Source organism: Salvelinus namaycush, chromosome 10 (genome assembly GCF_016432855.1).
Source record: "Salvelinus namaycush isolate Seneca chromosome 10, SaNama_1.0, whole genome shotgun sequence".
Classification (NCBI taxonomy): Eukaryota; Metazoa; Chordata; class Actinopteri; order Salmoniformes; family Salmonidae; genus Salvelinus; species Salvelinus namaycush.
In genome coordinates this window covers 1,624,000-1,645,427 of record NC_052316.1, presented here as the reverse complement: position 1 = coordinate 1,645,427, position 21,428 = coordinate 1,624,000, and the positions used below count along the sequence as shown (strand labels likewise).

The 21,428-nt window shown below is 40.4% G+C and overlaps 1 protein-coding gene across 2 annotated transcripts in view; it reads right to left on the bottom strand.

Moving 5' to 3' along the window:
* Nucleotides 1-21,428, bottom strand: part of LOC120054589 (afadin- and alpha-actinin-binding protein-like) — a 39,817-nt gene that overhangs the window by 11,124 nt on the left and 7,265 nt on the right. For both annotated transcript variants that reach the window (XM_039002046.1, XM_039002047.1), the window contains exons 2-8: nucleotides 20,210-20,348; nucleotides 7,251-7,423; nucleotides 6,890-7,093; nucleotides 6,557-6,667; nucleotides 6,299-6,434; nucleotides 6,082-6,157; nucleotides 1,583-1,763 (exon numbers count right to left, since the gene is read on the bottom strand). In XM_039002046.1, the coding sequence (XP_038857974.1) occupies nucleotides 1,583-1,763; nucleotides 6,082-6,157; nucleotides 6,299-6,434; nucleotides 6,557-6,667; nucleotides 6,890-7,093; nucleotides 7,251-7,423; nucleotides 20,210-20,228 (900 nt within the window). In that variant the 5' untranslated portion in view covers nucleotides 20,229-20,348. The remainder of the gene's footprint in view (nucleotides 1-1,582; nucleotides 1,764-6,081; nucleotides 6,158-6,298; nucleotides 6,435-6,556; nucleotides 6,668-6,889; nucleotides 7,094-7,250; nucleotides 7,424-20,209; nucleotides 20,349-21,428) is intronic.

The window sequence follows — 21,428 nt, the reverse complement described above, 5'->3', positions numbered from 1 at the left end:
TCTCTGCAGCACTCCACCAATCAGGCCTTTACGATAATGGCCAGATGGAAGCCACTCCTCTGTAAAAGGCACATGACAGCCCGCTTGGAGTTTGCCAAAAGGCACCTAAAGGACTCTCAGACCATGAGAAACAAGATTCTCTGGTCTGATGAAACCAAGATTGAACACTTTGGCCTGAATGCCAAACGTGGAGTCTGGAGGAAACCAGGTACCGCTCATCACGTGGCCAATACCATCCCTACGGGGAAGCATGGTGGTGGCAGCATCATGCTGTGGGGATGTTTTTCAGAGGCAGGGACTGGGAGACTAGTCAGGGAAAGATGAACGGAGCAAAGTACAGAGAGATCCTTGATGAAAACCTCCTCCAGAGCGCTCAGGACCTCAGACTGGGGTGAAGGTTCACCTTCCAACAGGACAACAACCCTAAGCCCACAGCCAAGACAATGCAGGAGTGGTTTCAGAACAAGTCTCTGAATGTCCTTAAGTGGCCAAGCCAGAGTCCAGACTTGAACATCTCTGGAGAAACCTGAAAATAGCTGTGCAGCGACACTCCCATCCAATCTGACGAAGCTTGAGAGCATCTGCAGAGAGGAATGGGAGAAACTCCCCAAATACAGGTGTGAAAAGCTTATAGCGTCATACCCAAGAAGACTCAAGGTTGTAATCGCTGCCAAAGGTGCTTCAACAAAGTACTGAGTAAAGGGTCTGAATACTTACGTAAATGTGATATTTCAATCTTGTATTTGTAATAAATTTGCAAAAATGTCTAAAAAACTATTTTTGCTTTGTCATTATGGGATATTGTGTGTAGATTGATGAGGGGAAAACACATTTAATCAATTTTAGAATAAAGCTGTAATGTAACAAAATGTGGAAAAAGTCAAGGGGTCTGAATACTTTCCGAATGCACTGTATACCCAACACAAATGCCTTGCTTTGGCAGAGCTCAACAAGCAACACAAATCAAACACATCAAACCAATCAAATGCCTTGCTTGGGCGGCCATGAACACACAGCACTCCTACAATGGGCATGTGGGGGCAGGGTTTTTGGTTACAAATATTTTGGGGGTTGAAATGATGTGGAAACAACATTGATTCAATCCGTTCTTGCCACGTGGGTATTGGGCAAAACATAATCCAAAACATAACAAAAACAAACTGCAAATGCATCCAACGAGTTTGTTGAGTCATAAGCTCGTCATTGCATGCAAGGAAAATGGGACCAAATACTAAACTTTTGACTACTTTAATACCCTATAAGTGAATTTGCCCAAATACTTATGACTTCACATAGCGGGGACTAGATACCTAAAGTGCTTCATTTCGAAATGGTAAATCAGATGTGTGAAAATACCCTCAAATAAATAGGTGACATTCTGTACTGTTGCCTCAAATGAAACATTTGATTTCAAATCCAAAATGCGCGAGTATAGAGCCAAATGAAAAATGTTAGATTCGAGACAATTTAAAAATGTTATCCTCACTGTCCACATACATATGGAGGGGACTGTAGATACCAAATACACCATCCGGTACAGCATATTGGGTACCAATGACAAAGACAATACTACTAGACAAACCTGTTCTAGACTGTCATCATGCTTCTTGCCACTTTGGCTAGGTTTCCTGGGGCTCAAAATGGTGACCATATCCATTTTCATCTGCTGTAATACTTTCTTTAACTCTGCATTCTCCATCAATAGGTGCTTGTGGCGACTGTCGTAGTCGTTCAGTAGAGTCGTATACATCTCTCCCTCATGTCTGAAAAATAAAGAAATTCACCCGTGTTTAGTCTTTTCTCAGTGCATGTGATGATGGGGGCTTCTGAGTGGCGCAGGGGTCTAAGGCACTGCATCTCAGTGGCCCAGAGTCGTCTGGGTTTGGCCGGTGTCAACCGTCACTGCAAATAAGAATTTGCTCTTAACTGACTTGCCTAGTTAAATAAAGGTTAAATAAATGATATATATATATACACATACAGTTGAAGTCGGAAGTTTACATACACTTAGGTTGGAGTCATTAAAACTCGTTTTTCAACCACCATAAATTTCTTGTTAACAAACAATAGTTTTGGCAAGTCGGTTAAGACATCTACTTTGTGCATGACACGTAATTTTTCCAACAATTGTTTACAGACAGATTATTTCACTTATAATACACCGTATCACAATTCCAGTGGGTCAGAAGTTTACATACATTAAGTTGACTGTGCCTTTAAAACAGCTTGGAAAATTCCAGAAAATTACGCTTTAGAAGCTTCTGATAGGCTAATTGACATCATTTGGGTCAACTGGAGGTGTACTTGAGGATGTATTTCAAGGCCTACCTTTAAACTCAAACTTTGCTTGACATCATGGGAAAATCAAAAGAAATCAGCCAAGACCTCAGAAAAAAGTCTGGTTCATCCTTGGGAGCAATTTCCAAACACCTGAAGGTACCATGTTCATCTGTCTAAACAATAGTCTGCAAGTAAAAACATCATGGGACCACGCAGCCGTCATACCGCTCAGGAAGGAGACGAGTTCCCTCTCCTAGAGATGAACGTACTTTGGTGCAAAAAGTGCAAATCCATCCCAAAACAGCAGCAAAGGACGTTGTGAAGATGCTGGAGGACCCAGGTACAAAAGTATCTACATCCACAGTAAAACGAGTCCTATATCGAGTCCTATTCCCTAAAACGAGTCCTATTCCCCGCTCAGCGAGGAAGAAGCCGCTGCTCCAAAACCGCCATAAAAAAGCCAGACTACGGTTTGCAACTGCACATGGGGACAAAGATCGTACTTTTTGGAGAAATGTCCTCTGGTCTGATGAAACAAAAATAGAACTGTTTGGCCATAATGACCATCGTTATGTTTGGAGGAAAAAGGGGGGGCTTGCAAGCCGAAGAACACCATCCCAACCGTGAAGCATGGGGGTGGCAGCATTATGTTGTGGGGTTGCTTTGCTGCAGGAGGGACTGGTGCACTTCACAAAATAGAAGGCATTATGAGGAAGGAAAACTATGTGGATATATTGAAGCAACATCTCAAGACATCAGTCAGGGAGTTAAAGCTTGGTCGCAAATGGGTCTTCCAAATGGACAATGACCCCAAGCATACTTCCAAAATTGTGGCAAAACGGCTTAAGGACAACAAAGTCAAGGTATTGTAGTGGCCATCACAAAGCCCTGACCTAAATCCTATAGAACATTTGTGGGCAGAACTGAAAAAGTGTGTGCGAGCAAGGAGGCCTGCAAACCTGCCTCAGTTACACCAGCTCTGTCAGGAGGAATGTGCCAAAATTCACCCAAATTATTGCGGGAAGCTTGTGGAAGGCTACCCAAAACGTTTAACCCAAGTTAAACAATTTAAAGGCAATGCTACCAAATACTAATTGAGTGTATGTAAACTGTTGACCCTATTATTCTGACATTTCACATTCTTAAAATAAAGTGGTGATCCTAACTGACCTAAAACAGGGAATTTTTACTCGGATTAAATGTCAGGAATTGTGAAAAACTGAGTTTAAATGTATTTGGCTAAGGTGTATGTAAACTTCCGACTTCAACTGTATCTATATATATATACAGTGGGGCAAAAAAGTATTTAGTCAGCCACCAATTGTGCAAGTTCTCCCACTTAAAAAGATGAGAGGCCTGTAATTTTCATCATAGGTACACTTCAACTATGACAGTGGCTTCGTAAGAAGCATTTCAAGGTCCTGGAGTGGCCTAGCCAGTCTCCAGATCTCAACTCCATAGTAAATCTTTGGTGGGAGTTGAAAGTCCGTGTTGCCCAGCAACAGCCCCAAAACATCACTGCTCTAGAGGAGATCTGCATGGAGGAATGGGCCAAAATACCAGCAACAGTGTGTGAAAACCTTGTGAAGACTTACAGAAAACGTTTGACCTCTGTCATTGCAAACAAAGGGTATATAACAAAGTATTGAGAAACTTTTGTTATTGACCAAATACTTATTTTCCACCATAATTTGCAAATAAATTCATTAAAGATCCTACAATGTGATTTTCTGGATTTTTTCCCCTCATTTTGTCTGTCATAGTTGAAGTGTACCTATGATGAAAATTACAGGCCTCTCTCATCTTTTTAAGTGGGAAAACTTGCACAATTGGTGGCTGATTAAATACTTTTTTGCCCCACTGTATCTATATATGTCAGTTTCAATAAGATTTACATCTTGAAGCATATTGAAGGTTTCTACACACTATCCCAGATCCTATGCTTAAAATGCTACACAAGATAAGATAACAATCACAAACCAAGCAATAGCTTCTTGTGTATTGGGACAGCGACAGATTTTTTTGTTGTTTTGGCACTGTAGTCCAGCACTTTGGATTTGAAATGTTACAATGACTGAGGTTAAAGTGCAGACTATCAGCTTTAATTTGAGGTTATTTTCATCCAAATCGGGTGAACCGTTTAGAAATTACAGCACTTTTTGTACATAGTCCCCCCATTTTAGGGGACCAAAAGTATTGTGACAAATTCACTTATGTGTTTTAAAAAGTAGTAAAAAGTGAAGTATTTGGTCCCATATTCATAGCACGCAATGACTACTTCAAGCTTGTGCCCAATAGAAATGAATGGTAAATAATGGAGTGTGTGATTTTGCAGTCACTTTTATTGTAAATAAGAATAGAATATATTTCTAAACACGTCTACATTAATGATTATAGATAGTCCTGAATGAGTCGTGAATAATGATGAGTGAGAAAGTTAGACACACAAATATTATACCCCCAAGACATGCTAACCTCTCACCATTACAATAACAGTGGTTAGCATTTTTGGGAGGGTATGATGTGTATGTCTAACTTTCTTACTCATCATTATTCACGATTCATTCAGGATTATCCGTAATCATGGCAGCATCCACATTAATGTAGATGTGTTTAGAAACATAATCTACTCTTATTTACAATATAAAGGTGACTCCAAAATGACAATACATTATTTACCATTCATTTCCATTGGGCACAAAATAATCTGGAACACAACCAAAAAAGACTGCAAACCAATCAAACAAATGTGTTGAGTCACAAGCTTGATGCACTTTAACACACATAAGTGAATTTGTCACAATACTTTTGGTCCCCTAAAATGGGGGGACTATGTACAGAAAGCGCTAATTTGGTAGAAAATAACCTCAAATTAAAGCCGACAGTCTGCACTTTAACCTCATTGTCAAATCCAAAGTGCTGGAGTACAGAGCAAAAACAACAAACACTGTCCCTGTCCCAATACTTTTGGAGCTCACTGTAGATGGAAGTAATTGGTAATGTCATGAGTGCCAGTATGAGACAAAAAAACACAACATGTAAAGTGTTTTCCCATGTTTCATGAGCTGAAATAAAAGATCACAGAAATGTTCCATATGTACAAAAAGCTTTATTTTATTTCTCTCATATTTCCTGCACAAATTTGTTTATATCCCTGTTAGTGAGCATTTCTCCTTTGCCAAGATAATCCATCCACCTGACAGGTGTGGCATATCAAGAAGAAGATTAAACAGCATGATCATTACACAGGTGCACCTTATGCTGGGGACAATAAAATGCCACTCTAAAATGTGCCATTTTGTCACATAACACAATGCCACAAATGTCTCAGGTTGAGGGAGTGTGCAATTGGCATGCTGACTGCAGGAATGTCCCCAGAGTTGTTGCCAGGGAATTTTACGTTAATTTCTCTACCATAAGCCGCCTCCAACATTGTTTTAGAGAACTAGGCAGTACGTCCAACCTTGCTCACAACCGCAGACCACGTGTAACTATGCCAACCCAGGACCTCCACATCCGGCTTCTTCACTTGCGGGATCGTCTGAAACCAGTCACCCGGACAACTGATGAAACTGACATGTATTTCTGTCTGTAATAAAGCCCTTTTGTTGGAAAAAACTTGTTTTGATTGGGTTGGGCCTGGCTCCCAAGTGGGTGGGCCTATATCCTCCCAGGCTCACCCGTGGCTGCGCCCTTGCCCAGTCACGTAAAATTCATAGATGAGGGTCTAATGAATTTATTTAAATTGACTGATTTGAAATGATTACATAATTTATATTTTGGTTCAGTATACATAGTTACCTGGCCTCAGTCTTCCCAGTTTTCCAAAGGCTTCTCTTCCCATCCGATCTTCCCACGTAGTTCAAAACTTCAAGTGCTAGAATAGAGAAATTACACATAGGTCAACTTCCATCACAGTATCAACTGTATGATACATAGCATTTGGTGAAAAGGGCAATATTAACGTATTAAATAAAAAAATGGTGATCAGAGGATGACGCATAACTTGAATGATTACTTTGTTTCTTATCCTTTTTGTCGATCAGAAGCTGATTCAGGCGCTCCTTTAGTTTGCCGAACTCCCTTTCTTTCCTCTTCATGTCATGATTGTACTGAGTGGCACGGCTCGCTATGACGCTCTGAAGTTTCTGTACCTGGCAAGAAAACAATACAAGTAGGCTATTGCATGATAATCCTTTTTAGGAATAAATAGACTGGACTGGTACTAGATATTCTAATCTTATCTCAAGTTTCCATATAAATCAACCAAGCGTACCTCTTCTTTTTCATTTTTCAGGCAGTTATGTAAGCTCTTCACTTTCAGCTGTAGCTGACGTTCTCTCTCAAGAAGTCCAGTGTTTTCCCTCTTGGAGAGTTCAAGTTGATCCTATAAGGATTCATATAAAAAACAAATACATAAAAAAACAGTGGGTTTAATTACAAAGCTAGAATTCATAATAAAACTACATGACCACGCTTTATGAGTTAGATGTTTGCGTAAGGGTAAATCACGTTTGAACAGCAAATGATGTGCACAGACAGTGACTAAGAGAATAAATAAAGGACAATAAACTAAGAGGGTTAGCGAGTGAGTAAGTCAAGGCCAAACCTTCAGTCTAGTGTTGCTGAGCTGCAGATAGTCCATGTTGCTGTTAGACTTGACCTGCTCCACTTCAATGTCCTCCACTGTCTGCAGGCACCGGCGGTGCAGCTGGAGCAGGTTGTACACGTTGTTCAGCACGGTCACCAGATTCAGTTCAGGACCATTGTTAGACTCTGTGCAAAGCAATGGAAAGCCCAGAGAGGATACCTCCTGCAGAGGCAAATCAGGGATGGGATCAGACATGCAGCTTAGCGGTTAGCTACTGGCCTCTAACACATGAAAGCAAGCATGAACCCAGCAGGCAACACTGGTTGCAATGACATCATTGTGACATCGTTTATGAATTAAAACATTTGAGGTCTCTTACCCGATTGATGTATGCGATACATTCTGACACATTGTCCTCTGTACAGAAGGCACTTATTGTAGGCATGTTGTAGGGGTTTCTGGTCATTGGCAGAGCGAGCACTGATGATTGGCTGTACTGCCTCAGAGAAGACATTCTGTATCTTGAAGAGCTGCAGGAAGTGTCCTTGATTTCTGTGCAGGAATAATAGGACAAAAGGATTGTCATTACTAGTGTTAGGTCAAAATCAATTAATTGCAAACTGCCTTTCAAAGTGGACAGAGAATAGAATCCTCATGTATGTGATTCAAAGAAGCGCAGCCATCTTGCTTTAGTGTTGAAATGAAAATGTCCAATGAAAATGATTGCAGGAGGTCAAGCCATCCAACCACAAAACTGTTAAGATACATTATGTTGGAGTGAATGGAGAATTTCACTATTTAGGACCCTAATCTGTATTTTTTATGTAAATGGCATGTTAGAGAAGCATGCAGAAATTTTGGGGGGAATTTCACTTGGTTTTGAAAAAACCCCACCAGCAATTGACATCCTCAGCCTCATTCTGGAGTTCCAGAGCATCCAAAAACATGAACAAAGGCTCTATTGCTCCAGTATAGTCTTTAGATGTTGTACACATGGAATTGTGTCATACCGAACATTATAATCCATTTAGTTGAACTCGAGCGATAATTTACAGCTCAAGCATATTGGCTACCATGCATGTACTTCCTCGTTCCAATTCCCCTCGCTACTGCGAGTGTGTAAATAGGGGGCGCGCTACTGGCACAGACACAGTACTAGGTACCTAGCTAGCTACGTTGACAGTCACTCATGAGATCAGCCAGGCGATGAAAACGGGATAGAAGTAGTTTTTGTTAGGTTAATTGCTGAATATTGTTGAAAATGGTTTGCAGATGTGAAATCCCAACATGTGACAACGCAATGAGAAAACACAGTCCGATAACTTCTCACGGACTTCCTTTGGACCCAGATTTATTGAGGCTTTGGTTAGTTGTCCTGCAAAGATGCATAAACACTCCCATCTAAAGACTGGATCTACGGTTTTGTAGTGAGCATTTCTCTGGTGACGACCTCTGAAAACCACAACCAACAAGAAAAATCATTGGTAAAAAAAATATATATATTTGAAGAAAACAACTATACTGTTAGGTTCTAATTTTCAGAGTAAATAACTCATGGACACTAGAGAAGCTTAACCAAGTTTAATTCTCCCCAAAGGGTCGATACAGCTGTAATTCAGACACATACATGGCTTCCCCCGTGGTGGTATTCATACCCCACTTTGTGTGGAGTCTCCTCCTTATCGCTAAACATTGCATCATTCTTGCTAAGCAAGAAATTAGTTATAAATGAACAAACAATGATAACGAAAATGAATAAATAAAAAATAAATAAAACATGATTATAAATGAACGAACAATGATAAAAAAATTCACCACCGTGAGGTTTACAAACTCAGAGACTTATGGCCCGTTCTATGATCACACCATACACAATCATATTTCCATCTCTAATCACACAACAAAATGACATTTCAGCTGAATCTGCTGTCTTGTTCCATGTCAGTTGGAGCAGCTTTTTGTTTCTCCACTCTCTCCTTCTGGTTCCTAAGAGAGTGATAGCACAAGACTTGGAAAGCAACAAAAACACACACAAAACATAACAGTATTAACAATGTGATAAGCTATGCATTATTATATATGCATGAAAACCAAAGACCGAGACCATGACAATTCCCACTCTCTCTTCACCTGACTCTATGCCTCCAGGATACTTTTCTGCTGGATTTCACAAAAATGAAATCCCTAAAAAGCCTCCTCAAGCTTTCACCCAGTCTTCCCTTTTCGGCCCCAGGTTCCGAGAGGTGTTCCCAAGCCATGTCATTTTCACTTTGTTCCCCATCTCCTCCATTGCAACAATCCTACATCCTCTTATTAAGGTAACTCAGCACTGTATATGCTTTCACATCAATGCCTTCAACATGTTGTTTAGAGTACAATTACCCCAACATCTATCCTCTTTCATATGATGCATAACCCAATAAAGCAGCTAACCCAACCCAAACTATGATGTTTAAAGTAGCTCCCAGACCCAACCCATCTGCATGTCTTACAGTGGAATCTAGTCTCACTCTCTCTCTTTCGCTCCATTTCCTTTGTCATGGTGTCTTCAAGCTCACCCATTATGCAGCTGGACCTCACTTCACGTGAGAACAATGCTCCCACCGAGGAGAGACATGACAATCTTTACCACTGCAGATGCTGTAAGGAGTACTGTGTGTGGACCAAACCAATGCTGTACCAACACCCCCGTCTGGTGTATCTTGATGTACACTCAATCTCCAGAATTCAGCCGTGCCCTTGGTTATCTCTGCTTTCACCTGAGGATATACACACTGCAATACATGGGTCATTTCCTGACAACATAGACTCTCCTCTTATGGCACGATCCCTAATTTGTGACATTTGAATAACAGCCTCCACTGTACTCCCATCGGTCTCCCAGTTACCAAGCAATGTGGCATAAGTCCTCATAAACTGATATCCCAACAATGCTACTAAAGTAACCCCTGCTGCTACTAACATGGCCCATGCCTATAACCTCCTTCAATTTTACACTACTGCTGCTCTCTGTTCATCATATGTGCATAGTCACTTTAACCATATCTACATGTAAATACTACCTCAATCAGCCTGACTAACCGGTGTCTGTATGTAGCCTCGCTACTTTTATAGCCTCACTACTGTATATAGCCTGTCTTTTTTACTGTTATTTTATTTCTTTACTTACCTATTGTTCCCCTAACACCTTTTTTGCACTATTGGTTACAGCCTGTAAGTAAGCATTTCACATTTCACCTGTTGTATTCGGCGCACGTGACAAATAAACTTTGATTTGATTTGGAATTCATCTTTCAAGTGTTCGCCGACTGTTAGAAATTGGGAAAAAATATTAATTCGTCGGGAAGAATATCCAACCTAACAAAACTCTTGAGTCACAGGTTTCTTGAACGTTTACCATAGTGTGTGAAATGCTACCACTATCTCTTCTACTCTCACCATGATCTGGGTATGTGTAATGTTCAATTAAATCCCCATATTGTGTACAGTTAGCTGTCCTCCCTCTCCTATGAGCTATCTCCTGTAACAATATACAGTCTCTGGGGATGATACTCCTCTATCATTCCATCTAACCCATAACACACTAGTTACTACTCCTAATGCAAAAACAAAACTTTCACGGTTGACACCTATAGATAAGGTTTATGGAGCCTCCCTCGGTCAAATACATTTTAGCAGTGCCCCCACCCTTCACCGTTCTGTAGCAACTCTCTCTCGCTGTGTCCAAATCATAACTAAAACATTCTATAAAATGATTTAAACCAAATTTAGAATGACATTCCTTAGTGCTTACTTTAAGAATAGGACTCGAATCCCAGGCTCTCAACTTAGCACACATCATCCCTGTTAGAATGTACATTTATAAAACAAAACCTTTTTATTGCCGGTAATAACTGTTCTCATTAGATACCCCCTTTGTCCCTGTTTTCCTGTCACGTTGGCCTGGTAATGAAAGATCAGTATCTCAAATCATCCTTAGTCTAAATTGTTCGCAGTGTGTAGATCGCCCCCCTTCTCCCGGCACTTATCATTCTAGCGTGTCTTTTTCAGATATCGTTTACAGTTCATCTTCCCAACGGCACATGTAACTCTTGCCTGTCCCTTTTGATGGCCCTTGATAATGCCCCGATTTCAATATCCAAGTAGATACATCCGTTTCTCCCACGTACACGAGTCTCTCACCTGAGCTGTTCTCTCTCTCTCCACGCTCACTCCACACGCACTCTCAGCACTCCTCCCCGCACCCCGGTTTATGTCTCGGACTCAGATAGAAGTGTTAAAAGTCAGTGTCGCATTGCACGCCTTTGTCTTCTTTCTTCAGCCGGTTAGGGAGGGTTTTGAGGTTCACATACACACACTGTTTGTGGTTAAATTATTCCTACCATCCATTAAGACACGATCTGACGTCACCTTCCATGATAACTCCCTTATTCTACTGACGACCTCTCGCAAGAGTTACCAGATCACGAAGTTAGCACCCTAACCCCTCGAAGAATCCCACACTCCAGTATCCCAATCTGGTGAAATTTGTATTGAAACAAAAACACAAAATTAAATCAGCAATACACATATCACAATCCATTTGAAGTAACTGTCATCCCTTATTAACCTATATTTTCCCTTCAATATGCATCTTTACTCAAAGACCAGGACCTCAGGGAACTGGTCATTTTCCCATCCGAACATGTGACTCAAAAACAACATGTTAAATCAAAAGTAAACTAATTCAAATAACTAATCAACTTAGAATTACAACTCTTTATAACTCCCTACGGAAATAATAATAGTCTCATAAAGTAATGGCACAATTTGAAAAGAGACTGGTGTTCCTCATTCATTTTATAATTAAATCCCCCTTGTTCTGATCATTTCTAGTGGAGATGATCAGGCCTCACCAGGAAGTCTGGATACAAGGCATTTGACCCCATTAAAATATTTCCTCTCCCTTTCTTTCCCTGTCCTTCAGAACCCATTTAAATACCTTTCAAAACATTCCCATCCTTCAACATACCCAATTTAAAACTTAATTGAAAAGACCCCATCCAAAATTAATCCCACAGTATACTTAAAACTGACGAATATCACTAACTGCCCCCCCACAGTCTCTGGGGACCTTCCAACGAAAAGTCATGAAACCCCCTCTTTTGGAAAAGAGAGTGTGCATTTCGTTAGCATTCACTATGCTACATTTTAATCAGCAATCCAAAAGTATTAATTACTCCTATCATTAAATGTTTGTTTCAATCCACCACAATGTTCATGAACTAAAAAAAAAAAAAAATCTGTTAATTGTAGGTTTAGTACCTCCTTTGCTAATTCCTTGTTACCAACCCTATATATATTCTAGAAATCTATTTCAGAATAAGACGACATAAAAAAAAGAGAAAAAAAAAGAAAAAGATTTACGTTTTAAAACACATAAAATGTCTCATGATATCAAACCCCCCCCCAAGGCTTTCTGAGTTTACAAGGAGTGTTTGGCCATATCATTTAAATGTGTTACCTTTAAAATCCATTCCCCTGGCATTTCGCCTAGACTCTTCAACCCAAAACACTTTTTCCTGTGGCAAATTTAGCGAATTTCTCATTGTAAGGAATCCGCAATATTTGATCCCTGGCCCCTACTAAAAAGGTAGGTAAAACGTGATCTCATACGTCTTCCTTCACATAGAAACTGTAATCTCTATGAACCACTATCGATCGAACCGAGGCTATACACCAATATGGGACAATTCCTCTCCTGCTAATCTCAAGACGATTTGTTGTTGCTCTTTTGAAAAAGATGCAAATGCTTGTATAGCGGCATTTCCTTCGAATGCAGCAGGTTCCAGTATCACGTTACACTCATTCTTCCAATGTCCGACAGTCCCACATCTAAAACAGGGAGATATCTCCTTACGTGTTGATGTTTTTTCACTACATTTCTGTGTCTTACCTTGGCCATTGAAACTATAGTTAGTGATTTTCTCTAAGGCCCTATTAACCCCTCCCATGTCTGCGAAGTGAGCCGAGCTATATTCCACTCTCAAAACATCCTCTTGAATTGAATCCACTACCCCCGCAATTACCGTTTTTATCACAGGGTTCAAGCCTGCCATCAAAGCAGAAGTGCAAATTCTATCAATGCACTCCCATACCCAGTCTTTCTGTGGCAGTGTACTGGTACTCATTCCGGGTTTATCGTGATGTATTTTTTGTTGATAGAATGCTGACATCAAAACGCTGGTATATTGAGCTTTTGATTCTGGTTTTATGTCTTTGTGCCAAGTCATAATTGCCTCCCTGAATTCTTTATTTGATTTGAATTGATCAGGGACATGTTGTCCAATTTTATCCAGTTTGCAAAATGTTTCCCACATTCGAGCCGAATTGTTAGAGTGCTCATGCTCTTCTTTCAGTACCTCCATGGCTTTACTAAAATCCTCTAGCTCCATATGACATGGAGAATCGGGGCCGTTTGTCGCCATATCAATAGTTATTATTCCCTAACCTCTCCTGACGGTGTTAAGTGTGTTTTGTATTTCTTCACTCCCGTCTATAATACACAGCTATTATTAACTATTTTCCAAGGTTGCGCTACACACTTCCCCGGACAATAATGAATTGTTCGCGGCACTTAGTACCTTGTATTAGAACCGATACCATAGCGTCTGCAAATTTATTATCCGGAGAACACAGATGACTTAATGGCTTTTTCCCGTATTCACTATTATTGAGCACTTCACAACACCAAAATTATTCACACTTGCCTTCCTATTTCCACATAATCTGCCATGGTTCACCACCCCAACAGGGCATAAAATGAATTTCTCTTTCACACACACACTCACACCCTGCGCTCTCACGGCCACTGCGACTCCCTTCTTACGGGTCTGGCCAATATACCGTTACACTAGGGTTTTACCCTCCACAGGACTACCCTGTTCAGGACTTCCCCTCTCTCTTTGAGATTTTACCCTCCACAGGCTTTCTGCACGGGACTTTATTTATGAAATGTTACCCTCCACAGGAACTATCCCGCTCGGGATTTACTCTCTTTAAAGCTATGAGACTTACCCTCCACAGGATCTATCCTGCTCAGGACTTACTCTCTTTAACTTCTTATGGCTGCAGGGGCAGTATTGAGTAGCTTGGATGAAAGGTGCCCAGAGGTGCCCATAGTAAACTGCCTGCTCCTCAGTCCCAGTTGGTAATATATGCATATTATTATTCATAGTGGATAGAAAACACTCTGAAGTTTCTAAAACTGTTTGAATGATGTCTGTGAGTATAACAGAACTCATATGGCAGGCAAAAACCTGAGAAAAAATCCAAACAGGAAGTGGGAATTCTGAGGTTGGTCGATTTTCAACCAAGACACTATTGAATACACAGTGAGATATGGATGAGTTTGCACTTCCTACGGTTTCCACTAGATGTCAACAGTCTGTAGAACCTTGTCTGATGCCTCTACTGTGAAGGGGGGCCGAAGGAGACAGGAATTAATCAGGTCTATCATGACCTGACCATGCTCTGACCACACGCGTTCACATGAGAGGGAGCTCTGTTCCATCGCACATCTGAAGTCAATGTAATTCTCCGGTTGGAACGTTATTCAATATTTATGTTAAAAACATTCTAAAGATTGTTTCAATACATCGTTTGACATGTTTCTACTGACTGTTAAGGAACTTTTTGACATTTCGTCTGCTTTTAGTGAACGCGCTTCCTGACGTTAGATTTGTTTACTAAACACGCTAACAAAAATAGCTATTTGGACATAAATGATGGACATTACCGAACAAAACAAACATTTCTTGTGGAAGTGGGAGTCCTGGGAGTGCATTCCGACGAAGATCAGCAAAGGTAAGTGAAGATTTATAATGCTTTTTATGAGTTTTGTTGACTGCACAATTTGGCGGGTAACTGTATGGCTTGCTTTTGTGGCTGAACGCTGTTCTCAGATTATTGAATATTGTGCTTTTGCCGTAAAGCTTTTTGAAATCTGACACAGCGGTTGCATTAAGAACAAGTTTATCTTTAATTCTATGTAAAACATGTATCTTTTATCAAAGTTTATGATGAGTATTTCTGTTATTTGACGTGGCTCTCTGCAATTTCTCCGGATATTTTGGAGGCATTTCTGAACATGGCGCCAATGTAAACGGAGGTTTTTGGATATAAATATGAACTTAATCGAACAAGACATATATGTATTGTGTAATATGAAGTCCTATGAGTGTCATCTGACGAAGATCATCAAAGGTTAGTGATTAATTTTATCTCTATTTGTGCTTTTTGTGACTCCTCTCTTTGGCTGGAAAAATGACTGTGTTTGTCTGTGATTTTGCGGTGACCTAACAATAATCGTTTGTGGTGCTTTCACTGAAAAGCCTATTTGAAATCGGACACTTTGGTGGGATTAACAACAAGATTACCTTTAAAATGGTAAGATACATGTATGTTTGAGGAATTTTAATTATGAGATTTCGGTTTGAATTTGGCGCCCTGCACTTTCACTGGCTGTTGTCATATCATCCCGTTAACGAGATTGCAGCCACAAGAAGTTAAAGCTACGAGACTAACCCTCCACAGGATCTATCCTGCTCAGGACTTACTCTCTTGAAAGCTATGAGACTTACCCTCCACAGGATCTATCCTGCTCAGGACATACTCTAAAATTTACGGTACTAGCATATACCACAAAGCTACGACCGGTCGTTACACAATGGGCCTACCGAATTAAACTCAGGCTCTCCAGGTCCTCATCCCATAATTTGTTCATCCTATGATTCTCATCTCCCCAAGATGTCAAAATGAGTGGAAACAGGTAGAGGAACTTGCCTACCTTGTTTGTTGCCAGCTCTGCTCCACTGATCTGGACTCTTTGGTTTGACTATAAATCGTGGTGAATCCGGCCGACAACGCCAACTGTTATGTTATAATTTTCAGAGAAAATAACTCACGGACAATAGAGAAGCTTAACCAAGTTTAGCTATCCCCAAAGGGTCGATACAGCTGTAATTCAGACACAGACATGGCTTCCCAGTGGTGGTATTCATACACCACTTTGAGTGGAGTCTCCTCCTTATCGCTAAACATTGCATCATTCATGCTAAGCAGGGAACTAAGTGTCATGAGCCTTCAACGGTTTCTCCCCTTATCAGGACTGTCACATGTGATTGTTTTCCCTGCACTCAGCGCCTCCCAAGCTTAATTATGGCACCCCTCATGTCTCTTTTGTAACTAATGTTCCTATACTTCTGAATATAACAATGTTCCAAGTTTAACCCCGAATCAAACAATACCAACTGTTGAAAGACGTTGCCGCGCCTGTCTAGGACCAGCAGAAATGTAAATCGAGGTAAGAGATATGTTATAAAAGTTAGCTAGCTACCTACTTAATAAAGTAACATCGCTGATGAAAGGTGAAACACGGAGTCTGCTCTTATTTACAGTGCATTTGGAAAGCATTCAGACTCCTTGACTTTTTCCACATTTTGTTACGTTACAGCCTTGTTCTAAAATTTATTAAATCATTTTTTGCCCTCAATCCACACACAATACACCATAATGACAAAGCGAAAACAGGTTTTTAGATATTTTTGCAAATATATTAAAAATAAAAACGTAAATAACTTATTTACTTAAGTATTCAGACCATTTGCTTTGAGACGTGAAATTGTGCTCAGGTGCATCCTGTTTCCATAATCATCCTTGAGATGTTTCTACAACTTGATTGGAGTCCGGCTCTGGTAAATTCTATTGATTGGAAAGGCACACCTGTCTATATAAGGTCCAGTGGTGTAAAGTGCTTAAGTAAAAGTACTTTTAAGTAGATTTTTGTGGCATCTCTACCTTAAGATTTATATTTTTACTTTTACTCCGCTACATTCCCTAAGAAAATAACGTACATTTACTCCATACATTTTCCCTGACACCCAAAGGTACTCGTTACATTTCGAATGCTTAGCAGGACAGGAAAATAGTTAAATTCACACACTTATCAAGAGAGCACCCCTGTTCATCCCTACTGCCTCAGAGCTGACGGACTCACTAAACACAAATTATTTGTTTGTAAATTATGTCTGAGTGTTGCAGTGTGTCCCTGGCTCTGTAAATTTAAAAAACAAGAAAAGCGTTCCGTCTGGATTGCATAATATTTACATTTAAGTCATTTAGCAGACGCTCTTATCCAGAGCGACTTACAAATTGGAAAGTTCATACATATTCATCCTGGTCCCCCCGTGGGGAATGAACCCACAACCCTGGCGTTGCAAGCGCCATGCTCTACCAACTGAGCCACACGGGACCGTGTGTAATGCTAATATAATATAAGAAATGTGAAATGATTTGTATTTGTACTTTTAATACTTAAGTATAATTAAAATCATATACTTTTAGACTTTTACTCAAGTAGTATTTTACTGGGTGACATTCACTTTTACTTGAGTCATTCTCTATTAAAAAGGTATCTTTAATTTTACTCAAGTATGACAATTGGGTACTTTTTCAACCACTGATAAGGAATCCAAGCCATGAGGCTGAAGAAAAGGTCTGTAGAGCTCCAAGACAGGATTGTGTCAAGGCACTGATCTGAGGAAGCATTGAAGGTCCCCAAGAACACAGTGGCCTCCATCATTCTTACATGGAAGAAGTTTGAAACCTCCTAGAGCTGGCCGCCCGGCCAAACTGAGCAATCAGGGGAGAAGGGCCTTGGTCAGGGAGGTGACCAAGAACCCGATGGTCACTCTGACAGAGCTCCAGAGTTCCTCTGTGGAGATGGGAGAAACTTCCAGATGGACAACCATCTCTGCAGCACTCCACCAATCAGGCCTTTATTTGGCCAGACGGAAGCCACTCCTCAGTAAAAAAGGCACATGACAGCCCGTTTGGAGTTTGCCAAATGGCACCTAAAGGACTCTCAGACCATGAGAAACAAGATTCTCTGGTCTGATGAAACCAAGATTGAACACGTTGGCCTGAATGCCAAGCGTCACGTCTGGAGGAAACCTGGCACCATCCCTACGGTGAAGCATGGTGGTGGCAGCACCATGCTTTGGAGATGTTTTTCCATCGGCAGGGATTGGGAGACTAGTCAGGATCGAGGGAAATATGAATTTACCACAGGTGGAATACAATAAAGTTGTAGAAACATCTCAAGGATGGTCAATGGAACCAGAATGCACCTAAGCTCACTTTCGAGTCTCATAGCAAATGGTATGAATACTTATGTAAATAGGTATCTGTTTTTTATTTTCAAAAAAGTCTAAAAACCTGTTTTCGCTTTGTCATTATGGTGTAGATTGATGAGGGAAAACAATTATTTAATCAATTTTAGAATAAGGCTGTAATGTAGCAAAAAATGTGGAAAAAGTCAAGGGGTCTGAATACTTTCCGAATACACTTTATAGAAAGGGAAAGTATATGAGCCATCGGTGGAAGATTGTGCAAAGGATTCTGAAGGCTTCATCTGCCTCCTTGAATCCAACGTAGACACCGGTGAGTGAGGGGTACTTGTTGCAGATGATTCTGACGATGCAACTGAGTAACACTCGTCTCTGGCCAACGCCAAGTCATTTGCCTTTCAATCCCCATTCCAAGACCACAAGTCTATATTGCCTATAAAATGAATAAATATAAATATCTGTGCGAAAGCAGAATAACACTAGGTAGGCCTACTGATGAGCATTTGGTTGAGGGATGACATTTGACGCAGCCTATGAATACTGTAATGCTAGGAAGTCTATTTATCACTTAAAAACTACCGGTACTTACTTTATTGACAGGTGGCCATTTGGTCCCTCTGGCTGAGGTCTCTTCTTCCAGCTTATTTTTCGCACATGGAAAAAAGTTTCTACAACTGCCGGGTTAATGAGGGCTGGAAAGTTATTGTCACTGGTTACACAGAGTAGGGTGGGCTCGCGGGTCAACGTTGTCTCCTCGCCAGACACATAGATTTTCCAAGGGTGGCATAAGTAGGTCCCAATCTAGGCAGCAAAGACACTAGTTCTCAGTGGGCATCGCTTGGCATTGCCCTCAGGTACACCACCAGTCCCCAGATGTCCTGAGTCGGGCCTCGGATGCTTGATGAATACCAGCCTGAGCCTCTGCCTGCTCTGTCTCTCTCCTTTCTCGGTCATCCTCCATCTGTTGAAGCTCCTTGTCTGTGTATTCCGGTTCAAAGAAATAAGGTTCACCTGCAAATTCGATTTCATCCTCGTATTCATAGTCAGAAATGTTCGTGAGAGCTTTGCCGTTTGTAAAATTACGTATTCTGGTGTTTTTGAAGCCTTTGTTAATGTTTTTGGATGCCCTGGAACTCCAGAATGAGTTTGAGGAAGTCAATTGCTGATAGGGTAAGTTTCAGGACCATTCTTTAACATACATTAAAAAATACAGATTAAAGCCCTAAATAGTAAAATTCTCCTTCAAAATGGTTAAAACACCCAATAGGCTACAGTATAAAAACTGAGTTAAAATCCAGGTCTATTAGAAACACTTGAATTCCAACCTTATTGTCAGTCTAATTTTGAATCATTAGCATGAAATACATAGAAAATTCTGGGAACAGAAAACGACATTGAGTACTACAGTATGAGTCATAAAACCCGGAAATTGTTCCAATAGTTTTATCACTATTACATTTTTCCATCTGGGATTTTAGAACTACTTCATGTAGGCTTACCCTGGAGCGACATTTTGATAACCGCAAAAATCTCTCTCGGACAAGGTAACTTATCAATGATTAGCATTGCACATTTTTTGGAGTAAATTGAGGTGAATATATTGATAAAACTCACATTGTCCGAGAGAGAATTACACAAATTACAAAACGCTGCGCCAAGGTAAGCCTGCACCAAACACACAATTAAAAAATTCAGTTTTATTGCAATGTGAAAAATGTAATGCAAAAACATAAACACTAGAACCATTTCGGTGGTTTTATGGGTATTATGGACGCGTCTACTGTGGTGGACTATTGGGAAGCAAAATAGTATGCATAAGTAGTATAATATCTTCGCGATAACAGATAGGCAATGAGGCATTCCTTTTACGAGTGAGTTTTGGAATTGAGGTTACTATGGGCACACAACCTTAAAATAGCATTAATCTGCTATTTCTGTCAATTTAATCTTCTCCTTTACACATGAGGCTTTACTTTATGTAGAGCACCAGAAAAATGAGACAGTAGCAGCCTAGCTACTCATCACTGCATCTTTAACTAAGTAGGCTAGCTCTATACTACTAGTGGAGTGACGAATGGAGAATCATAATCAAACTAAACAAAAGCTGAAAAACTGCATCACACTTTCAATGAAAACCACAAGCGGTACATAAGGTCAATGCAATACTCACCAAGTGAAGATTCTGGCATCGCTGCAGTCCTCCAGACTCCCTCAGGGCAGCACTGCTTCAGAACACACCGAATGTGTCTGGGTCATCCGCTACCTCCCAGGATACATGCAGCTCACGGAGTGGCCTACGCAGACGGCTCCTGAAATAGAGGGGCAGATAATAGATTAGCAGTGCACATTCAACAAGTGGACACGGGATTACTAGGGACGACGGACGTCTACAAGGAGGGATGGAAACATGCAATAGCCTAAAGAACAGGAGAGTGTGGGGAGCTTATTAGGAAGGGACAAAGCCAAATCCTTTATCTAAGCAGGCACCAGTTCTACAGCAACACAGGCCGGGATTCATATCGTCATTGTAAGAATCCAAAGGTCGAATTGCAGTTTAAGGCACTGACGGTGTTAGCACATCAAATAGACCTACATATTAGTATTCTATATTAGCATGTTATAGCATACGATTTGTACAACTACAAATGTGGTCGAGGAAAGAAGGAACCACCAAGTCAGAGCAAAGAAACTGGGCAATACACAATTTTACCAATGAAGTTAAGCTATTAACAAATGGAATAGCTACATACCATCTCCTCATACTCTTATCACCAGCCTAATCCAAGAGACATAATATGGTATTTTATCTGCAGAAACAGACAGTCCCTGGTGCAATTCAAACAACCCATGGCTTGTAGGCTACCCTTTCAAAAACAGCTGACCAGACAAGCACTGAGGAAAATTAATAATTGTCGGGTTAGCCTAGGGCTATAAAATGTAGGCTTTGTTAAATCTGAAAAGGGTCAACACAATGAAATTGAAGTAAACAAAATCACAATAACAAAACAAAAAATACAATTTTAAGAAGTGGGGAAACAATTTATGCATGTTGGGTTTGTTTCGATAATTTATATTGCTTTACCACCCAAACCATTCAGGACCTTCTGGTGACACTTAATCTAATTGAATCTACTGGACAGATGGTGAACCTACCAAGCTTATTTAGGCTAGTCAGACACTTAATAAACTAATCCTGCCCACTGGGCACAGACGTCAGTTCAATGTCTAGTTTTGATGTACAATTGGTTGAGTTGGCAACTAACGTGGATTCAACGTGAAATCAACAAAAAAAATGTAACGTCATTGGATTTAGGCCTAGGTTAAAAGTTGGGTGAAAAAAAAGTCTAAATGTCCTTATGTTGATGACTTCTTGCAAATCCAATTCATTT